The sequence below is a fragment of the Monodon monoceros genome, unplaced genomic scaffold (assembly GCF_005190385.1).
Source record: "Monodon monoceros isolate NGI ecotype Baffin Bay Population unplaced genomic scaffold, NGI_Narwhal_1 Super_Scaffold_21, whole genome shotgun sequence".
Classification (NCBI taxonomy): Eukaryota; Metazoa; Chordata; class Mammalia; order Artiodactyla; family Monodontidae; genus Monodon; species Monodon monoceros.
Genome location: NW_021703778.1, coordinates 139,230,614 through 139,253,633, shown reverse-complemented (window position 1 = coordinate 139,253,633; position 23,020 = coordinate 139,230,614). Strand labels below are relative to the sequence as shown.

Below are 23,020 nucleotides of genomic sequence, written 5' to 3'. Positions count from 1 at the left end.
GGAATGCCCTAAATATAGACATTTTCCAACCATATTGGAAGGAACAGCCCTCCCTGTAATTTAAACTAATATTGGATTTATCAGTGATTCTCTTGGGAGTTTGGGTATCTTGAATGAGTCTCTGATCTGTTGGGTAAGTTGGCCGAATAAATTTGTACCCACAAAGCTGAGATCCATATTCTGGACTTATCAAAATGCAGACACCCAGGCATAGCCAGCCAATCTAACTGATAACTTTGCACTGCCATATAGGTGAAAGTCGGAATCCAATGTGAAGTCTTAAAGACAGTAGAAAAAAAGGCTATAATATTTCAGTTTTGTGCTTTGAAGAAATTGAAAGATTTGGAACATTTGAGGGAAAGGTGATAAGCCTAATAATAATGAACATACAATTTCAGTACTTTAGAGATGGCAAATGGTTCACTTTTTAAGAAGTTATACATCTCTGCTAGCAAGTGAATTGTTTATTTCATGCTTTGGTTAACAAAAAAAAAAATGGGAAAAAAGGTCAGATACTCATCTAAACCCATTTCAGTGGTAAAAACAAACAAACAAAGACCATGATTTTAAAACATTTGAATGGTGTTCTTTTAATCCAATTTTTAAAAGGGGAATCAAAGGCCTTGTGATTAAATGATGTATTCCAGATAGTCAGTGGTACAATCAGATTTTATTTTCCTGAATTTTGTTCTCATTGCTCTGTCTAATCCAATTGACTTGGAAAATCTTTCAGGACTGCTAAAGCACAGAGGGCCTAGATGAGAACAGATGTGGCTTTCTTGAAACAGAATGTGGACTATACACTCAGCTAACTCAGTTGGTAGAACATGAAACTAATTGTCTCAGGACTGCAGAGCCTGTTATTTTTGTGGTCAAGAGAGGAAAGATATGAGTTAAATTGGAATATGAATTGGCAGTAATAATACCAGGCTCTGGTAATTAGCTTAACTGTTACTGTGGGGCAGTAACATGTGGGACTTTGGACACCCTTTCAACATATCTGAACTTCAGTGTCCTCTTCTGTAAAGTAATGGAGATTTATACTTGTTTAAAGTCCCATCTAATGCCCAAATTCTATGATTTCATGTAAAGTTTTCCAGTCTGAAAGTACATTTTTAAAAATCCGCCTTTAAAGCAACCTTTAAAAATGTAAATTGACCTTGGGAGACGGAAGATTTTTACTTAGTTGGCTTACTTTACTCATTACACCATACAAGGGATTCCTACAGGTAATGAAGTGTTTTGTAACAAATCAACTTTCCTCATATTGACATGAGATAGGAAATTAATGACAACTTAATTAAAGAAAATATCTGAAGATCTCAGGGACTACAGTATGATCCAGTGGTATCATACTGAAACAAGACAGGGTGTCAATAGACCTGGGACTTTGGAATTAACTTTCTGTGGCCTTATGCCATACCTGAGGCTCTATCAAATCCCAGGTACTGTGTTAGGTGATCAAAATGAAAAGATGAAGAAGACACAGTCCTGGGTCTCAAAGAGCTCACAGTTTGGTAAGGGAGATTAATAGCTGGGTAAATAAACAATTGCAAGATAGTTCGCTAAGTGCTATGGTAGACGTAAGGTAGCCTGAACAATGATTCTGAAACCTGGCTTCACGTAAGAATTTCCTGGGGACCTTTTTAAAAAATACATGTGCTTTTACCCTCTCTCTCAGAGATCATAATTTTTTTTAAAAATTTTATTTATTTTTGGCTGCATTGGGTCTCCATTGCTGCAAGCGGGCTTTCTATGGTTGTGGTGAGCTGGGGCTACTCTTCGCTGCGGTGTGTGGGTGGGCTTCTCATTGCAGTGGCTTCTCTTGTTGCAGAGCACAGGCTCTAGGCACGTGGGCTTCAGTAGTTGCAGCACACGGGCTTCAGTAGTTGTGGCTTGCAGGCCCTAGAGTGCAGGCTCAGTAGTTGTGGTGCATGGGCTTAGTTGCTCCATGGCATGTGGGATCTTCCCGGACAAGGGATTGAACCTGCGTCCCCTGCATTGGCAGGCGGATTCTTAACCACTGCGCCACCAGAGAAGTCCCTCAGAGATCATAATTTACATGATCTGGAGAGAGGCTTAGTGAATTGGTGTTTTTAAAAGCTCCCAAGGATATTCTGATACACAACTAGGATTGAGAATTACTGGGATAGTAGAAAGGCACCAAACTTGGCCCTTAGGTCAAATAGGCAACAGTCAAGCAGACAAGAGGAGAAGAATTTTTCAGACAGAGGAACAGCTTTGTGCAAAGGCATGGATATAACAGAACTCATGGTGAATCAGGGGAACTGCAACTAGTTCTGCGCAGCTCACTGTAGATGTATGAGGGAAGGGGGTTACAGTGAAAGATGAGATTGGGGATGTAGGCAGGAGGCAGATCTTTATGTGTTTTGTGAAGGAGTTTGGACTTTATACTGAAGTCAAGGGGAAATCAGTAGGGACGTGACATGATCTCATTTCTCCTTTCGAAAAGATAGTTTCAGTGGTACTGGGGAAGATGGATTAGAGGGGCTGGAATCAGGGAAACTAGTTAAAAGAGGGTGTGGTAATCAAGGCAGGAAAGAGAGCCTGAACTAAAACAGTGGCACTGGGAAGGCAGAAGATATTCAAGGAATAGATAACGAGGAGGCAGTATCAACAGGGCAGATGGGTGTGGTGGGTGAAAGAGTAAGAGGAGTCTATGGAGTATTATTTCCTTATTTTGTAACTACTTTTGCTCATTTGCTAGTGGAGGATCTGCTCAGAACTAAACACTTCAGAGGTGGAGAGAACAGATTTTTATGGACTTGTTAACAACATACAGTGTGGTTTGAATCTAGTCATTTCAAAAATCAAAAGCTATCAAAATAATCAGAGGCTGTTTACAATCCCTAAATGACTAAATTCCTGACATGCTTAAGGCCAAGCATCTAACTAGTATTTCCACCGATTGTGGAGGGGAGAGAGAGTGGAAATAGCACTAAAACGAAGGTTTGAGAGATTTTAATTAACACAAATGGCTGTACCTAGTCTTTAAATCTGTCCAAAGCAAAGGGAGTGAAAGCTTTCTAATCCTTCAGCGCTTCTTCTGGCCTTGACCTCAGAAAAAAGAGCCTTCCTCTTCCTTCATCAAACTGACTTCCTTTAGCTCCTTGTTGTTCTGTGTAGGTCTTTGCGCCCAGAATTCTCTAAGACAGGAAAAAACAGAAAAAAATGACAGCTAAAGCACCAAGTGTCCTGGCACTCACTTTGCAAATCCTCTAAAAATATTAAATTAGAATACTAAAAATATTAACAAATGCATTCCAAAATTCTACACCCACTATCTATTCAAGCCTTTGAAATGATTTCGAAAACCAAAGTAATTTTCGCATTAGATTCACTTTTGCCAGTAGTTGCTCTGCTCATAGTTGCAGTGTCCATGGTACCTGATGGGGAAAATTAGGAAAATGAGAGCTTTCTTTGAGTAAAAAACCTAGTTTTATTTTGAGTTGCAAGGCTATTAGCATTCATCATAGTACCATATCATTGTAGGACTGACTCTGGTATTAGCATTGATGTGGATTTTCTAATTGTTGTTTTAGAAAATAACTTCATCAAACAATGTTTTTAAAGTTGAAGTGGCAAACCTTCTTTTTTTGGGGGGGGTGGGTACGTGGGCCTCTCACTGTTGTGGCCTCTCCCGTTGTGGAGTATAGGCTCCGGACACGCAGGCTCAGCGGCCATGGCTTACGGGCCCAGCCGCTCCGCGGCATGTGGGATCTTCCCGGGCCGGGGCACGCACCCGTGTCCCCTGCATCGGCAGGCGGACTCTCAACCACTGCGCCACCAGGGAAGCCCTGGCAAACCTTTTTTTTCTGTTGAGAGCTCATGTCCCACAGGACAAAAAAATCGTTTGAAGATTACATCAAGTAAAAACAATTTTATTTGAGAGCCTACAAAGTGTGCTTCCAATACAACTTTTAAATGAAGAAATGAGATGATAAATCATGCACATATCTGCACACCCTCTGGTAACCCAGACACACATTCCACAAAAATGGCTAACTGTGGACAGCGGAGAACAAACAAAAGATGAAGGTGGGGGTTGGGATGAGAAAGAGGAGGCAGAGAGAAAGGCACAGACAGAGAGAAAGGGAGAGAATAAAAAGGGAAAGAGGGAGAATTGTAGGGTGCTAAATAGGCTCTGTGGTGAGTCAGTCCTAGGCGAGGGCTGCCAGACTAAAATATAGGACACCCGGTTAAATTTGAATTTCAATAAACACCAAATAATTTTTAGTATATGTATGTCCCATGCAATAGTTGGGACATATTTAAACTCAACATTTATTGTTTATCTGCAATTCAAACTTAACTGGGGATCTTCTTTCTATTACCTAAGTATGACAACCTAATCCTAGACAACCTTCTGCTCTCCTGATTGTGTGATGCAAAAAAGTTTAGAATATATTGTCACTCACTGAAATAATCATAATATCAATACAGGTACAGTTTACTTTTTTTTCAACCTTCAAAATTTATATTTAGGAAAGAAGACTTTTTTTCTCCCCTGGACTTCTGTGGAGTTTTATAAGAAGTGAAAGAATGAGCTAGTTTAGAAATTAACTTCGGACTTCCCTGGTGGCATAGTGGTTAAGAATCCACCTGCCAACGCAGGGGACACGGGTTCTATCCCTGGTCCGGGAAGATCCCACATGCCGTGGAGCAACTATGCCCATGTGCCACAACCACTGAGCCCGCGTGCCACAACTACTGAAACCTGCACACCTAGAGCCTGTGCTCCACAACAAGAGAAGCCACCGCAATGAGAAGCCTGTGCACCGCAACGAAGAGTAGCCCCCACTGCCTGCAACTGGAGAAAGTCTGCACGCAGCAACAAAGACCCAATACAATTAAAAATAAATAAATAAATAAATAAATAAATAAAAAGTTAACTTCATGACCTACTAATACCATGAACCGAAGGCTGACATTCAAAAGGTTCAAGTTGCTGCAAGGCTTGAAAAAGCCTGTATTTGAGGGCAATGTTATTTATCAAGGACTCAGATTGGAGCCAGCTGTGGGTTTCCGCCCCTGCCTTTCAGAATTTTAGCCTAACACTACTATTTTCCTTTCAGCAGCACCTGCTGGAGTGTATTCAGCCATCAGGAGGAGTAATACTAAAGTGAAGCAAAGGTTGAAGCTGGGGAGAATGACTTGGTTTCAGAACAGAGGGAGTTATAGAATAAATAAGGTCTCAAGAGTATTCATTTCCCACTGCACTGGGCTTTCATCTGAATTTATAAGTGTAGCAAAATATTCACATGCAACCTTCAGCTTCTTAAAAGAGCTCAAGGAAATGCTAAGAGTTGGGGTGGGCGTTTGGGGGTGGGATAGGGGAGGAGAGAAGAGCAAGGCTGTCAGAATCAAGTGTCTTATCACCAGTTCTATTATTATGGAAGATAAACCTCTTCTTTAAATACCGGCAGATGTGATGGGAAACAGCTGAATTTAAAGATTGCTTCGTGCCTGTGCGCTCTAAGATAGGTGACTGCCAAAGGCCAAGAACTGCTCTCTTGACTCTACAGAATTCTGGGTAGGGCTGCCGTACACTCTGGGTCAAACTAATTTTATACTGGTCTGGAAGTAAATCCCTTCAAATGCGACCCGTCTCTGGAAAGACTTCACCGTGGCTGTAAAATATTTTTCTATAAGACTAGGTGATGAAGTATGCTAAACCGATGAGACTGACCTGGCTAATGATACATACAACCTGGGCCTCAAGGGAATTTGCACGTAGGGATTGCTTGAAGTGTTACAAAGTCAGTATTAACACAGGATTATATATATATATATATATTTTTTTTTTTTTGGCGGTACGCGGGCCTCTCACTTATTGTGGCCTCTCCCGTTGCGGAGCACAGCCTCCGGACGCGCAGGCTCAGCGGCCCTGGCTCACGGGCCCAGCTGCTCCGCGGCACGTGGGATCTTCCCGGACCGGGGCACGAACCCGTGTCCCCTGCATTGGCAGGCGGACTCTCAACCACTGCGCCACCAGGGAAGCCCCAGGATTATATTTTGCCAACCAAACAGATCACACCACTGCAATGCAGCCAACCAGCACACAGGACAATCGATGTGGGAGGAGGAATTCTTGGCGAGGAGCAGTGCGATAACCCTCCCTCTACTTGGAAATGCCTATAGCAGAAGGGCCTGTACCCTGATTTACTGGAAGGTGTGTCCAAAATTACATTCAATCCTTTAAGACAGATCTGTGAAATTCAATTCTTTTGAAACTAGAGGAAAAGGAACATTATCCAGGAACACTACTAAGTACTTAAACTTCAAAAGGTCCCCACCTTGCGCAATTGCCTGATTTTTTAATTCCTTGTCCTGATCGCCTGATTTATCTGTGGTAGAAAAAAAACAAACAGTATTAGGGATTGTGGAGGGCGGGACAGTGGCTGTTTTTGGAATGGAGGACACTGTTCCATTCTCCCCAGCTTCAACCTTTGCTTCACTTTAGCATTACTCCTCCTGATGGCTGAATACACTCCAGCAGGTGCTGCTGAAAGTTCACGGAGTGGAATAATAGGTACAGATTTTGCAGCAGAATGCTGAATTTAATACGGGATAATCAAGGCTGCCAGTAATACACCTCAGTGTCACAAAGCATGGCAGAAAACACCAAGAGATCTTTTAATTTTTTCATTTGATACATAAATGTAGCACATTTTGTCCTAAGGGCAATAGAAGACTGATGGCTCCCTGCAGGTTCCTGAATTACCACTGTTTATGGACTAAAGGCCTGGATGTGATTGGTGCCACCTACTGGGCTAAATGAAGAATTACAAATCTGTCAACCCCTTTTGGAAGTAGTATTTCTTTTGTTACTGAACAAATTAATGTTGGGGGTATGATTCTTTATTGGGAGGATTATACATTAAACAAGTGATAAGCTTGAATTCAAATCATAGCCTTTAGTTGTGGAAGAGTCATAAGAAATCGCATACTGGAACACTGTCACTTTATAGCATATTTTAGGAGGTGAACTTTGGATATGCAGTCAGAAGCCTGGCTTCTCTGAACTAGTTTCTTGTTCTATAATACCTACCCCATAGAGTCATTGTGAGGGTTACACAAAACCATGTTTTCAACATGCTCTATAATATGTTATGGTTGCTTTAGATAAAGAAAAACACTGAAACAAAATGACTGGTCCAGGACATCTAAATGGTTAGCCTCAGAGTAAGGCCTGCAACTCATATATCTGACTCTAAATCCAGTGCTTTTCCCAGTAAATTGCTATTTCCCAAAATTTGATGGTGAGATGATTTTAGGAGGCAACTGCAATAAATTTAGGAGGTGCTGGAACACAGCATTAAATACTATAAATCACAGTGAGAAAATTATTCCTTTTTTGATTCTTTCAAACTTGACACCTTGATGGCATCAAGGAGAAGAGTTTCAGTTTGGTGCTGGTTTTCTTTAAAACTCTCTACATCTTGCTGATCTCACTTCCTAATAAAGATAAAACAGGTCTTAGGGTTCAGCACTGTGTTAGAATACTAAAATTTTGTTCTCAGTATACTTATTATGTTTACTTTCTATTATAGAAAACTACATCTGTTTTTCGTTTACAACGCATATTACTGTTGGTAATAATATCTTAATATAACTACTTTAAAAATCCCTCTACGAAGAAAACTAATATTTCTTTTGTTTTCTTTTCAATAATTAAACACTAGGTTATAAATAGGTCAATAAAACCAAAATCTAAGACTTAAATTTCATATCCACTTGGGCTCAGACAAACTCAGAGCTTTTGTATATGTGTGTATTAGAAAATGAAACTGGTCTACAATCCGTGCTCAATGCATGTGCAGTCAATAACACACAAGCAATGGGTCACGCATGCCTGTAGCTACGTGCACTAGTGGTAACTGAACAGTTTAGTGTCCTATCGCTTAATACTCCAGAAGCATTAGAGGAGAGAAGAGAAAAGAGGATGTTGATCTGTGGGCTGTTCTAGTTCAGAGTTCAGAGATTCAGTGTTCTGCAAGCAAGGGAAAAAATATCTTCCGCGGTGATCACGCTGAATGGAATCTTTCACTATTTATTTTCTTGGCTTGATTTGAATCCAGAGTGAAAAGATTTTTGGCTCCTTACTCTATGGATCCCTTGAGATGACTTTCAGCTAATTTTAAATGAAATAAGACGTGGATCTCTCGCCCTCATAACCCTCCCCTCCTCTATCTTTTTAATTTGCATCTTAATGACTTTATACCTTCTGGTTGTATTCCAGGTTCTTATTGGAGAAGAAAACCTCAAGCTTTCTGCTTTCCAATTCTTATCAGAACAACAGTTAAAAGAGAGACATGAATGGAACACTGGCTGAAGCATAGGTAGTTCCTCCAATCATCCAGATTTTCTAAATTTTAAATATGGATCAAGTCAGACCAACAGAGTGCTATGGACCTGGACCAAATCATCTTGAGCTGATCCATCACTTTTAAAAAAGTTCACATCAGGGGCTTCCCTGGTGGCGCAGTGGTTGAGAGTCCGCCTGCCAATGCAGAGGACACGGGTTCATGCCCCGGTCCGGGAAGATCCCACATGCCGCAGAGCGGCTGGGCCCGTGAGCCTGCGCGTCCGGAGCCTGTGCTCCGCAACGGGAGAGGCCGTAACAGTGAGAGACTCGCGTACCGCCAAAAAAAAAAAAAAAAAAAGTTCACATCAATAATTTCTTATCAGATTGTGCCAAGGAACAGATAAGAAACAGCCTAGGAAATTTAGATTCTGAATTTATTTTAGAAATATTTTTGAGGACATTAGCTACTATGACACACATAGAGTGTCCTGTTCCCCTGATGAGGACCTGGAAGAGAAATTTCTCTCTCATTTCAGTACCAGTAAAAGCTGTGTTTCTTCTGAGAACTTGGTTTATTTTTATTTTGTGGACACCATAAATTCATGTTTCTTTTTCGGGGAAATTCATAACCAAGACTGAAGCCTACCTGTACCAACTGTATGGTACTTTCACTACACATTTTTATGTATTTACCTGGCTTCAACTTATTTTCCCTTTGCCTTGATTTAGTCATCTGTTTATTTGATCTTCATGCTGTGTGTGATTTTATAAGTTATTCAAGCCCTTATAGAATATGATTGAGAAGAAATTAGAGACATACATATTAATACTGATAACACATTGGCATCCCTTAGCCATGATTTCTTATTGCATGTCTCTTTTTTAAATTACAGAGTTCAGATTCATAGATCCATGAAAATTTAAGAGCCCTTTCTTCCTGTCCCTAAGAAAACCATTCCTTTATTTTTTTATGATAAGCTATATGATTTCCTCTAATGATGCCATAAATCCTTTGGGGTGGGGAAATGGTGAAACTCCCAGAGGAATATCTGGATTGGTGAAACTCACAACCATTGTTGGATGTCTCTTTGGCCTTCTATTCTGAAGTAGCAGAGTCTATTCCAATAAGATTTGTGAGATCAAACTACTCTACTTCCTAAGAAAGGGGACGAGGTGAGGAGAAAACTGATATTTTATCAGGTGTCAACTATGTATCAACTACATATGCTAAGCACACAATATATTACTCAGTCTTTACAAAGGAAAATTTTATTTCCTCTAGAGGAATCCTTATCTTGATATAAGAGTTTCAGTGTAATAATAATGCTGATGATAGTGAAAACATTTTTTATAACACCGCTAACTAACTTACTGTGTGCCAGGTATTGTGTTATCGCTTTACAGGTAATGGGATCTCCAATGTAAAACCAAACAAACCTCAAATTGTGTACCTATGATACTCCACCTACCTCGGGACCCATGAAGATTAAAAAATGCTTGCTTTGGCTCAAAATTCTGCTGTATGTACAGTGATAACTTCAGATCATTGGGCTTCTGGTAGTTCTTCAAGGCTTCAATTCTCAGCGCAATCACTTTGCCATTGAAGTCATTCTATAAGAGAACATTTTTCAAAACTACTCATATAGTATTGACTTCTCTAAATCCACTATTACCTGAATCCTTTTAACTCAGAAGTTTAAAAATGAACCTATCATGCTCAGTCTTTAAAAGTGGGCAGAAATTATGTGTGATTTTTCCCCCCATTTCAAATAGGACAAAATCAAGATCATAGGGAAAAAGTGCTATACTCAAGGTGAAGCTGGAGATAGGTCTCTTCAGTCATCTTCCCACAAAACATTGCTTTTAGCATGACAATTGGTAATCCAGATGAGAGGATCAGGTTTACCATTAGGAAACTAGAAGCCTCTATATTGCATGAATGAAATTGTACCCTGTGTCCAGCCTTGGAAGACTTAGTACCTGAATGAAGTTAGCTTGTTCCTGATACCTGACCCATTCCATTTTCCTCTGTTGCTTTTCCTGGTGGAAGAAAGAGCCTCTGGTGACAAAGTAAATTGAGATCAGAAATCAGTTTTCTCAATATGCTGCAAAGACTTTATAGCAAAATTATGGTGTCATAGATTCACTAATATATTGGTTTCAACTGCAGTCCTCTTAATTGGCATCACCTGTACATCCCACTCTCCAAAAGCTAAAAGCTAAAAGAACAGGATGTTTTCTATCAATGAGTTGGCTGCAGGAAGATTAGATACAAGCATAATATCTCTAAATAAATGTTCAAAAACAAATTAACAAGTGTTTTGACATCACATAGCTATTTCAAAGTTGTCATTATTGGTACAGATTTTCCCACTTTGCTCTAGCTATCATGATTTACCAGAAACTTGCCGTGTCACTGACTCAGATGTAATACCCCAAGGGAACCAGATCTCCTATAAAATTTTGTATCAGTTCAGGAGCACACTTAGGCAGATTATTGCTACATTAAAGATTTCTAATCTATCAGCTCTAAAAGCCACTACTTTCAGAAAGATCATACTACCTTCCTTATTTCCTTCACTTCCTCTGCACACAATGTCTCCAGTTCATTCTTGGTCTTCCTAGATGATGAGGGGGTTTGGGGAGCCTGGGAAGAAAGAAGAGAGCTAAAGGAAAAGGAGGTCCCAGGAAAGAAATGCAATGTCTTAGCAGACAGTAAATCCAATATACCCTTAAGGCCCAGATCCTTCCTATCTCTCTACCCTAATCAGTCCTGATTCTCAACGGGCTGTTGCCATCTGTGTGACATCAACAACTTTGAAATTCTGAGCACCATGCAGTCCACTTGCCTTTCTGTCCTGTAAGTCTGCTTTGTTCTTTATCTGCAGTGCTTTTTGTTGATCACTGAGTTCTTCTGTGATGAATGTCTGTAGAGAGACATTTTGGCAAAGCTTTAAATTACTGGGACTTCATGAGGGAAGTGGAAAGCCAATGTCAGGTCTTTTGGTTCCTGCCAGTCAGAAAACTCTCAGGGCCTGATATGAAAAGTGTACTACCAAAGGAGGTTCAGAATGGAATGAGCCCTTCCATCTGGTCTTTTGAGTGAAACTTATAATAATAAAAACTATTAACTGAACCTTTATTATATGTCAATCACTACTGTAAGCTACTTACTACAATTACTTATTTACTCTACTACATTACAAATGTTCTCATTTAATCCTCACAGGACTATTTTTACTTTTATAGATAAGAAAACTGAGTCTTAGAGAGGTTAAGTCATTTGTTTAGGGTGACTCAGGTAGGAAAGTACGGAGCTAGAATTTGAACCAGATCTCTTGGACTCTGAAGTCTGTCTTCTTAACCACTAGACATACGATCTTGTCTCTCTATTTCTCATTGTCTAAAAGTATGGGGAGGGAAAGTCAATCACAAGCTCAGGTATATGGACATCCCTTATACAAAGTCTTTTGGGAGCTCTGGAGAAACTGGATTTTGATAGAGGAATGATGCTGGCATATTTCCTATCACTAAGACTCAAGAACTCAGAAACTAAAACTTCTCACAACTCATAGAATTGATTTGTAGCTGCCACTAAGAACTAGGAGCAGATCTCAGTACAAGATGCAGGGCTTGATAGTATCCTAATTATCTGTGGAAAGGTGAGATGGAAAAAGCAGTCAGCGATCACACTCACACCTGTTTATATCACAAGACAATCTGCTATTCAGGTCTCATAATTTGTGAAAAAGCACTTGGATCCCAAAGCCTTAGTCCACAAAGGAATTTCTACCCCTGCTTGGTTCCCCAGCAAAAAAATTTAATTTATTTATTTAATTTAATTTATTTTTTATTTTATTTCCCAGCAAAAATTTTTATTTCTACCCCTGCTTGGTTTCCCAGCAAAATATTTTTATATTAAACAATGCTGTGATTATTGCAAAGTCAAAGGGGAATTAGAATCAGGTATTCATTCATTCAACTTACATTTATTGATTGTCTACTATGTGTCAAGCATTGTGCTACATGCTAGGGATCCCAAGATGAACAAAGCAATCAAGATACTGGAGAAGCATGTATTCCAGAACCGGGCAGGGAGATAAGAAACAAATAATAATAACACAATAAAATTTAAAAAATAGTGAGCTTATATTATAAAAAGTGCTATGGAAGACATGAACAGAATTGTATAATAGGAAAGGTGTGTGTGTGGGGGTGATGTCCTTTTTCAGGTGGAGTGAATAAGGAGGGCTTCCCTGAGGAGGTGACATTTAAGCGGAGACCTGAAGGATGAGAATGAGCCAACTATAAGAAAATAGCGTTACAAAGCCCAGGGATAAAGCAAAAGCAAAAGTCTTTAGAAAGGAAAGGTCTTGGCATGTGGAGACCGGTGTGGGAGGGGAGGACTTCTATGAGAGGAGACTAGAAAGGTAGGCAAGAGCCAGACTATACCTGGAATGGCTGTAAAGTGTTTTCCTAAGGAGAGTGACATTATTTGATTGTTTTAAATAAGATCAGAGAATGAATTGGAATGAGGCATGGGTGGAAACAGAGACATGAAAAATGAGGATGTAGACCAGAAAAAAGGGAAGCTTCTTTGCATTCTGGTTTGTAAGACAGATACTTTCAAGAGATCCTTAGAGGCACACATACCTTGTTCCATAGCATCTCCATTTCCTTCCGAAGCATCTTGTTCTTCCTTTCCTGGTGGAGAGGAAAAAGCAAACAAATAGAAATATGTGTTTGTCTAGTCATTAAAGTTGGAAGAAATTATTAATAGGGGGACTAAGGGGAAGGGGCATAGTAAACCACAGAGGAAGGCAATAAATGGGCCTAGCCCCAAACCCAGGAACATGAGAGATGAGATTGATGATGATAAAAAATAATAACAATTTGGAATAGTAACTTTAATTATGGTAATTGTGGTATATCAATATAGTAGTGAGTTTCTCACACTTGAAACACGTAAGATGTTCTGATCATATGGCAGTTCCTTTGGGGCTTAGACCACTAATTTTTAATTTTTAAGATCTTTTATGTTGTTAATTTTTTAAAATAAATTTATTTATATTTATTTATTTTTGGCTGTGTTGGTTCTTTGTTGCTGCGCAAAAGCTTTCTCTAGTTGCTGAGAGCAGGGGCTACACTTCATTGCGGTGCGCGGGCTTCTCATTGTGGTGGCTTCTCTTTGTTGCGGAGCACAGGCTCTAGGTGCGCGGGCTTCAGTAGTTGTGGCTCGGGGGCTCTAGAGCACAGGTTCAGTAGCTGTGGCGCATGGGCTTAGTTGCTCTGCGGCATGTGGGATCTTCCCAGACCAGGGCTCGAACCCGTGTCCCCTGCGTTGGCAGGTGGATTCTTAACCACTGTGCCACCAGGGAAGTCCTATATTGTTAATTTTTAAAAATCTTGAAAGAATCTCTCAGACCAAACTCTTTCCTTTCTTTTACTTTGGTTATTTTCTATTTCTTCTGAAATGTGAGGGGTTAATATGCTTGTATGCATTAACCTTTAGATGAAAAATTTTTCAAAAGTCAAAAAAATAGAATTTTTGCTAGCTAGTTCTTATTCTTCCCGACATTTCACCTGACTCCCTTTGGTTCACCCAGGACTTTTCAAGATCAAGGACCTATGAGTGTTGGAGCACCAATGCTAGAGATGAGCACTCTGTCTGACAGCAATGGAATTGAGAGCCCTGTTCAGAAGGCCATTCCCTGGAGTGCCCACCAACCTCTTACCAGATTCTGCTTCATCTCTTCTGCTTCCTTAATGAGCTCAATGACTGAGGATTCACCATTCCCCTTCCCTGCCATGATCTGCCTCATGATCTGCAGACTAGAAAGAAGACAGAGATATCACAAAACATAATACTTCCTAAAAAGAAATATTAATATTCCATGACCAGTCAGAAACTGCTCTACCATGAGAGGGAGATAGGGGCTGAAATCACAAGATTTATGGAAGTCCTTCTAGACATAGAAGGTCTCAAAAAGACAATTTCATTCCTAATTGACGTTTGCCTTAGGTATGTGCTCTATAACGAATTCTGTGCTCTGTAAGGCTCAGAACTTAGGTGTCCAACACCTAGTGAGACTCCTCTCCACCCCTTCAGAAGAAAGTTTTGTTATATGACTTTTGGGGTAGAAAGGGACTTTTTTTGCCTCTGTGAAGAAGGAGGTTGAAGAACCTCTTGTCTTAAGGATAAATCTCAGAACTATTCCCTACCCCCATCTCTGTTCATCTCCCCTACTTTACTTCTCCACATAAAAACATTTGAGTTAGTTGGAGAATCCACTCATATCCTTATGGTAGCCTCTAGAGAATCAGGCCATCAAGAAGTTTCTGATAAAATCCAAATATCCAATCTATGACTGTAAGAGAGGATATTCTTTAAAGGTATTAATTAACTTATGCTTATGCTCTTTGTGCTTTTCCCTCTCTATTTATAAGCAAAGAAGCAAGCCTTTGTGTTCTCTTGCCCTGAGAGGGCTGAGTTTCTCGGTTGTAAACAGCTGGTGCTTGACTACAACAACTTTCTGCCTGGCTTTTGCTCTCCAAAAGTCTGAGCTCCCTGAAAGCTTTACGGTAGGGTAGAGAATGAAGGTAGACACATTAAGGTGAGATTCTCTGAAACTAGAAAGGAAAAAGAGAGTTGGTGGATCCCAAGAACTGTGAGTGCCCTAGCAAAGAGTTAAGACCTCAACTGCCTAGTACATTTAGTAAGGCCAGACCATAATCCAGAGGACTCTGATGCTCAGAAATGATTACCATTTCACTGTGTGGCAATGGAAGAACAGAGTCATTTATCCTAAAGTGATTCCACAAACATGAATGAGGAGCTATCTGTGTGACCATGATGGATTGAGGATAGTAAAGTCTCTTAACAGTTTCTTGGGAAGAAAAGTAATAACTGTAGCCCTGTGAGATGAGCTGAGTTATATTTAATTCTACTAAAAGAAGAAGGATTCCTTGTCACCCTGATTTTGTGGTTACATTCTTTTAATTTACTATAGCTGAAGGTCTAAACCTTTTAAAAAATGTAAATAACCTTTGCTAAATCCTATGGATTAAAGTTCTCTTGCCTTTCCCCTTCTAGGAAATCCTGAGAAGGGAACACTTACCTTCTTTGTCTTTCCTCCAAGTTAGACATCAACTTCTGGAATAACAGCTTGTTCTTATCTTCTAGAGGTTTTAGCATCTCTAGCAGTTCCTGCTTCCTTAGTTTTAAGTCCTCACTCAACTCCTTCAAGTAGTTGTCATCTATTTTTGGACTTCTGTGCGAAGAGACACTATATTTGCCTTCAGCCCAGGCTAATAACAGAGACCCTCTTTTCGTTCCTGGATAGTTACCACTTGGCATCTTCCGTCAAAGACTCACCTTGTCTTGGAAGATAAGTAAGATCCTGGAGAGTTTGAAGCACTTGTCATCTTGAAGGAAAGCTTCTACTCTAAGAATAAGAAAGGTCTTCTTGAAAATATGTGCCTTCTTGTTCCATTCATTTAAGTCATCATTTTTGTGCTGCTGTTCTTGAAACTCCTGTTTCATTGGACAGATTTTTAGCTACAGGTTGAGGTCACAATGGCACTAAGACCACAGATTTAACAGGTCTTTTAAATAACTCCAACATCAGAGACAGCTTGTTGACTGAAAATACTACTAACTACATCTGAGCAGTTCTTGCCTTAGCTTTAACCAATGCCAAAAGTTTTATTCTGAAGGTTTTGACTGAGTAGGGTAGAATCATAACACATCTATATCATGGAATTCCTATTGTGTTAGAAAATGATGGCTTGTCAAAAATAACTCATCAACACCATCTTCCATGGCAATTGACCTCCATGGAATGCCTACTATATGTAGGGCACAGCACTGGATTCTGTGAATAAGGAAAAGATAAAGACAAAGCATCTGCCTCTGGGAGACTTAGGAGGAGGAGGGGATACCTCTAGGATACTTTTAAAAAAAATAGAGGCCAGGGCTTCCCTGGTGGCACAGTGGTTGAGAGTCCGCTTGCCGATGCAGGGGACACGGGTTTGTGCCCCGGTCCGGGAAGATCCCACATGCCGCGGAGCGGCTGGGCCCATGGGCCATGGCCGCTGAGCCTGCGCATCTGGAGCCTGTGCTCGGCAACAGGAGAGGCCACAGCAGTGAGAGGCCCGCGTACAACAAAAAAAGAAAAAAAAATAGAGGCCAAACTGACAAATACAGGTATGGGTATAATATTGAGTAATATAATACATGAGCCAATTGTCATTACTTTCCTATCTTTTTAAAAAAATTTTATTTATTTTTGTCTGTGTTGGGTCTTCGTTGCTGCTCGTGGGCTTTCTCCAGTTGCGACAAGTGGGGGCTACTCTTCGTTGCGGTGTGCGGGCTCCTTATTGCGGTGGCTTCTCTTGTTGCAGAGCATGGGCTGTAGAATGTGGGCTTAAGTAGTTGTGGCACGCAGGCTCAGTAGTTATGGCCCACGGGCTTAGTTGCTCCACAGCATGTGGGATCTTCCCAGACCAGGGCTCAAACCTGTGTCCCCTGCGTTGGCAGGTGGATTCTTAACCACTGTGCCACCAGGGAAGCCCCTACTTTCCTATCTTTAAAACGTGATATATCACAATGGCAAGGTAGAATTATACCAGACATGAAACAAGAAGATATAATTTGTAAAAGATCATACCATCAGTATGTCATTTCATAGCCAAGTTCCTTCCTGAGAGGCTGTAATTCTAGACTTACCTCCAGATTCTGATTTTGCCTCCATTTTCCTCTCCTTATTAGAATCACGTTTCTCCTAGACCCTAAAATCTCCCATCTTCAACTATTCACTTAGTGATCAGAAGATAACTGTAAGAGTTATACATTTGTTTCTTTATGTTCTTTTTTTTTTTTTTTTTTTGGCCATGTTGCGTGGATTGTGGGATCTTAGTTCCCTGACCAGGGATCAAACTTGGGCCCATGCAGTGAAAGCATGATGGAGTCCTAACCACTGGACTGCTAGGGGATTCCCTTTTATGCTCTTTACACACAGTTTTAGGACAATATTTTTTTTAAAAAAATATTTATTTATTTGGCTGCACTGGGTCCTAGTTTCAGGATCTTCGTTGCAGCGCACAGGATCTTTAGTTGTGACATGCGGGATCTTTTAGTTGCTGCATGCAGGATCTTTTAGTTGCGGCATGTGGCATCTAGTTCCCCGACTAGGGATCGAACCCAGGCCCCCTGCATTGGGAGCGCAGAGCCTTAGCCACTGGACCACCAGGGAAGTCCCTAGGGCAATGTTTTTAATGATGTTCTCAAATGTGAATTGTCATGTTAATTTCAAGTATTAACTGAGACTTTTCAGGGATTTTCTAGGGGCATTCTCCAAAATGACTTAAACCTTTTGTCTTTTGGGAAACCTTAAAGGCAGAGTATTGCAGTGAAAATAACACAAGATTTAGTTTGTCGGGATCTTTGTTTGAATCTCAGCTTTGCTGTGAGAAGTGGGCTGACTGTGAGCAAACTATATTCTCTAAGTCCCAGTTTCCACTTTTATAAAAACGAGAATGGTAAATTAAAAGGTGTGTTGTAAGAATGAAATACAATATGTGAAGTTCTTGGCTCATGTCAGGTATTTACATTTTAGTGAATTTTTGGATGGTTTGGGTTTAGGTATTGTTTAATGTCCTAAGTAAGAGGTCAAATACAAAAAAGCTGATTTATATTATCCCAATGAAGCTTAAGCTTCAGAGCCCTTCATTTTCACAGACCTCTCCCAAAGGGCCCTGGACCTCATTTGGTATTCATAATTTTGTATTCATTTTTGGAAAGAGAAAACTCCCCAAATTATATACACTTTAAGGGTATATAAAGTATCTTCTACAGCAAAACTTCTCTTTAGGCAGTCTCTACAAATACTTTTTCTAAAGCATATATATGTCACTTGTAATTTTTATATGATAGCTAGTGTAATATGACATTACATTAGAATAGCCATATCAGGTGAAACATAATGTAATTCACATTGGTTGCCCTAGGATTTTCCATGAAAAGTTTGGATTGAAAGAATGTGAGCGAACTCCACACAGTTAAGAGAAGGAACAAGGTGGACTAATTATTAGTTGTGGCTTTTTAGACTGCAGACGTGGCAGGTGGTAGCAAATAGAGAACAAAAATGGCATTGATCACTGAAGCATGACCTCTTTAAATTTCTTGTTGTGACATTTGGTTGGCAGAATTATGTTAGAATTTTAAAACTTTAAATGCACATGCAGAATCCCAACTCACCTTCCCTTCTGTCCTTGGTTGGGAATGATTGAAAGTAGAACACTTGCTATTCTGATGTGCTCTTTTCTATAGCCAATCAGCACCTTTAATTTCCTAACATTCTGATGCCTCTTTCTTCAACTTGGAATATGACTTCTAAGAAGAATATTTGCCTTGTAATAATGTACACAGACTTTAAGAGCTTAAAACTCCCCCCAAAAACCCCCAAACCCCCCAGTTTTGAAAGGGGATAATTGACATACTACATTATCTCTGGGACAGAGGTAGGGAGGGTGAAGATATAGATGAACATTAGAAGTGGAAAGGAAGGAAGTTGAACACTAATTTTTCCTGAAGTAGACGTTTAGGTCATCTGTTGATAGGAAGCATGGTAGGAAACTTTGGAAGAGTAACAACTTGAGGTTTGGAATAGCACTTGAGCAGTGGGAAAGGAAGCCAACCACGCAAGAGTGAAAGGATTGCCAAGTAGTGCTAAGGGTCAAGGTAATCTGGGAATTGCTGATCTGCCATGGCATGAATCAGCAGTCATGCAATTTCTCCAGCAGTACTTGGCAAACTAGAAGCAGTAGTAGAGAGAGCAGATGGTTGTTCGATTCTGAGCTGCGACTTGGCAGAATGGATGTGCAGAAGTTCAAGGGAGTAAGGATACTGAGAGCACTGGTGAGAGTATCAAAAGGCTGATCATCTCATTCAGGTGATGCAGGGAAAAAAATGAAGAAGGGGGTAGCTGAGAGGGGAAATCGAGAAGGGGTTGAATTTAAGGAGTTTGGGATGGAAGAACAGGAGGTTATGGTTAGCAAACATACTTCTTATGAAATAACTTGTAGAACCTCATCACTGATTAGATAAATTTTAGTAACAATTCATAATTCTTTTTTCTGCAGTAAGCTTTCTGTTTCTTCCTGTCACTGCATAATATTCACCGAAATTCATGTGATACCTCAAAATAGACCTTATAACAAGCTATTCACAACGACCTCATCCAACATTATAGCATTTGATTTTAGTATCTGTTAAGAGAAAGTGTCATTGTTCTATAATTAGAGAACTCAGAGCAATAGCATTTTTGTTAGTTTTACCAGTAGAAAATCAGATTAGTTTAATTAAGCCAGGTCTCCAAGAGTAGAGACAATTATTTTCATATTAAAGAAAAAAAAAAAAGTTTTCCTATCCTCCTCACACTCAGCCTTGGTTGTAGCAATAAAATTACAGAATTCCTCAGCGAAGAAACATGAGGACCTTCTGGTCCTTTCTGACCCAGAGCCAGTTCAGCCCCTGAGGAGATTTTAAGAATTCCATTAACTAAAATAAGGAGAGATGTGCTGGCAAAATCATAATAGCAAAAATTGTAGGCTCTTGAAGATCTCCCACATCTCCCTGTGTTGTCTGTTATGACTGTTTTGTGGTCTGCTTCACTTTAATCTGTGCTATAGCTGTCCCAGGCTAGAGTGCACCTACATTTGGAGTGAATCCGGGTAGTTAAGAAGATGGAGATTAAATTTTGGAACTCTTAAACTCTCTGTTATTGTTGAGGACTTTTTGAAAGTATTCTCTCAATGTGTCCAGATACTTAGTACAATGGTCTTCAAACTGAGGTATTTGAACTTTCACAAAGACTTTTTAAGAAATGTGGAAACAAGGGTAGTTTTCAGGGGATCTTGCTGGATCCTCGGTTTCCATAAGTACTCTTTTACTGAAGTGGATCTGCCTGAAAATGCCCCTTGGTGGCTTTTCCTATCTCCCCTTTCCTAATCACACTTTTATATGGGTTTTGGCTTATAATTCAGAAGGATTTCAAAGACCTGAGACTGCTATAACAAAACACCTTCCAGTCCTATTTACTTTGTGTAAACGATTTTTCTAAGTGAGTATTTTATGTAAAGCAAAAACTATGAATAAAATTGATGCTGAAGTCTGTCTTATTCTAGCCATAAATAATATTCACCTATTAATAGAAGAATTAAATAAGGGGGAAACAGTCTACCCATCAAATTAATACAAGCATTTCTAAAATAATTCATTATAATTAAAAATTATTATGAAAATGTCTATTTTTTGTCAATGTGTACTACTTACTAATAATTATAATGCTAATGCAATTCTGAAGAAATTTTAACATTTAGAAACTTAATGTCACATGAAATAAAAAATAAAATTTCAATGTGCATGCATATTTTGCAGAGAGGAATGATAGGGTGATAAAAAAAGACTTCAAGCATAAAATACATTGCATTTGAATAAAATTCTGTGGGGGAAATGGGATGGAAATTTGAGTTCAAGGAGAAAATGCAAAAAAAATTGTTTTTTTAAAAAGAATTATTTATTTATTTATTTATTGGCTGTTTTTGGGTCTTCATTGCTGCATGTGGGCTTTTCTCTAGTTGCGGCGAGCAGGGGCTACTCTTTGTTGCAGTGCGCAGGCTTCTCATTGCGGTGGCTTCTCTTGTTGCGGAGCATGGGCTCTAGGCACAGGGGCTTCAGTAGCTGTGGCTTGTGGGCTCAGTAGTTGTGGAGCACAGGCTTAGTTGCACCGCGGCATGTGGTGTTTTGCCAGACCAGGGCTCGAACCCATGTCCCCTGCATTGGCAGGTGGATTCTTAACCACTGTGCCACCAGGGAAGACCCCAAAATGTGAAAATTTTGACCGCTAAAGAAGAGCTTGTTCATGTATTTAGATTTTATTGTATATGGGTTTTTAAGATTAATTGTATACATTTTAAAGTGACATAAGATTTATTTGAAAACATCAATATTACATCAGAAATTGTATTTTTTTAACCACTTAAACTTACAATAAAAAAGTTTAGATGTCAATCTAAAAACATGTGAAATGATACCTAGCTCCCTAGTGTTTCAAAATTCTTTTAGAATAGACAAGCAAAAAATAATAAGTCTAAAGACCACTGCTCCAGGGCAGTGGTTCTTGACTCTATTGTATTTAAGAATCCCCTGGGAAACTTGTAAAAGCTGCAGATTTCCAGGCTCATCCCCCAGAGATCCCTACTCTGTAGATCTGGAGAAAGTACAGTTTTAACAAGCAGTCTCTGGTGATTTTGATAGGTCATCTGTGGATTGGCCTTTGAGCAATACCACTTCAAATTTTCTTCTCAGATCACAATACATCAGCAGAAAGCTACTTGCTTGAATCAACTTTTTCTGGGCCATCTGTAGAACTGCCTGCTTCCTCTGAGTCATATTTTGTGTCACACCTTCACCTTTCATTTGGGAGGCCTTGAGAAAATTCTATGAAGACTTCCTGCATTTGTAAAGAAGATTATCCAAAACATCATTCTCTCACCTATTCTCTCCGGCCACCACTGCTGCCCACAGGTGACCACACATCACAAATTTCACTCAGAATTGGGTACTAAAGAAAGTGTTGCCTCTTCAGAGAACTATTGGTATGTAGTTTTCCTTAGGGATAAGTCAGTAAACTGGTTTTGCTTTTCTTTTCTTCTGGTTTACTAGGAATCTCAGAGAAAATTTTGTTACTTTGGACATTTGGGTCCTAACCCCTGCTTATGATCTTCTAACATAATTAATATTTTTCTTGGTCCTGATTTTTTAAATGACTTTTCCCCTTTTTTATTATTTTAATAAATCACCTCAGATCCTTTCTACAGAAGTAAATCTGTAAGCAAATAAATCAGTAAAAAAATAGCAAAAAACTATTCTTTTGTATATACTTTAAATATATATGGATACAACACATTGGAACCAAAATATTTTCTAGTTTTATTCATCTATGTGTGTGTGTGAGTGTGTGTGTGTTTATACATCTGTAAAGGAAGTTTGCTTTGCTTATGGAAGTAGAAAATGGATTGATGAAATTTACTGTTACATTTTGGGTGTACTCAGCGGTAAGGCAAGTGCTCCACAACAAGAGAAGCCACTGCAATGAGAAGCACGTGCACCGCAAAGAAGAGTAACCCCCGCTCGCCGCAACTAGAGCAAGCCCGAGCGCAGCAACGAAGACCCAACGCAGCCAAAAATAAATAAATAAAATAAATTTATATTAAAAAAATAAAAAAGCAGTTCAGTAACCCAACTATTTCAAAATCTGATTTCCTCTCATTTGTCACTTATTAATGGGCCTATTTTCTCTCCAGTGTTTCTTATCCCCCTGATATATTTGAGGAAACTCTTTTTAAATCCTTAGGGCTATTATGACATCACTAGTTCTTTTTACTGTTTTTTTTTTTTTTTTAATCAGGTTCAGAATTTAATCACTCTATATATTCCTTGCCTCCCCCCTCCACCCCGCTTTTCTATTTCAGGTACTGTTTTTTCTCTTCTAAATCTAGTATTCTGAAAAATCCCCAGTGAGTCCAAGCTGGATGTATTTTTGTTTTGAGAAATTTATCAGTTGGATTATAATTTATTATTGCTTATCTCTAAGTTATTTAAGGATAGTCTGGTCTTTTTTTAGCTAA

General features: G+C 39.5%; 1 protein-coding gene across 1 annotated transcript; it reads right to left on the bottom strand.

Annotated features, from left to right (window-relative positions):
• Positions 1–3,047: 3,047 nt before the first annotated feature.
• Positions 3,048–15,754, bottom strand: CCDC196 (coiled-coil domain containing 196). The gene is made up of 10 exons (XM_029236319.1): positions 15,705–15,754; positions 15,448–15,600; positions 14,065–14,161; positions 12,983–13,033; positions 11,179–11,256; positions 10,893–10,976; positions 10,310–10,369; positions 9,799–9,940; positions 3,337–3,407; positions 3,048–3,167 (listed from the first exon to the last, which is right to left on the bottom strand). Exons 1-10 carry the CDS (start codon positions 15,752–15,754, stop codon positions 3,048–3,050), a joined length of 906 nt encoding a protein of 301 aa, XP_029092152.1.
• Between the last annotated feature and the right edge of the window lie 7,266 nt (positions 15,755–23,020).

What these genes read in the sequence shown, in the direction of transcription:
- CCDC196 (XM_029236319.1), bottom strand. Translation starts at nt 15,754, where the DNA reads ATGACAAGTGCTTCAAACTCTCCAGGATCTTACTTATCTTCCAAGACA. An exon ending in TACTTATCTTCCAAGACAAG is followed by an intron (nt 15,601 to 15,704) that starts GTGAGTCTTTGA and finishes CTCTTCGCACAG; the next exon opens with AAGTCCAAAAATAGATGACA. An exon ending in CTAATGCGAAAATTACTTTG is followed by an intron (nt 3,168 to 3,336) that starts GTTTTCGAAATC and finishes TTCCTGTCTTAG; the next exon opens with AGAATTCTGGGCGCAAAGAC.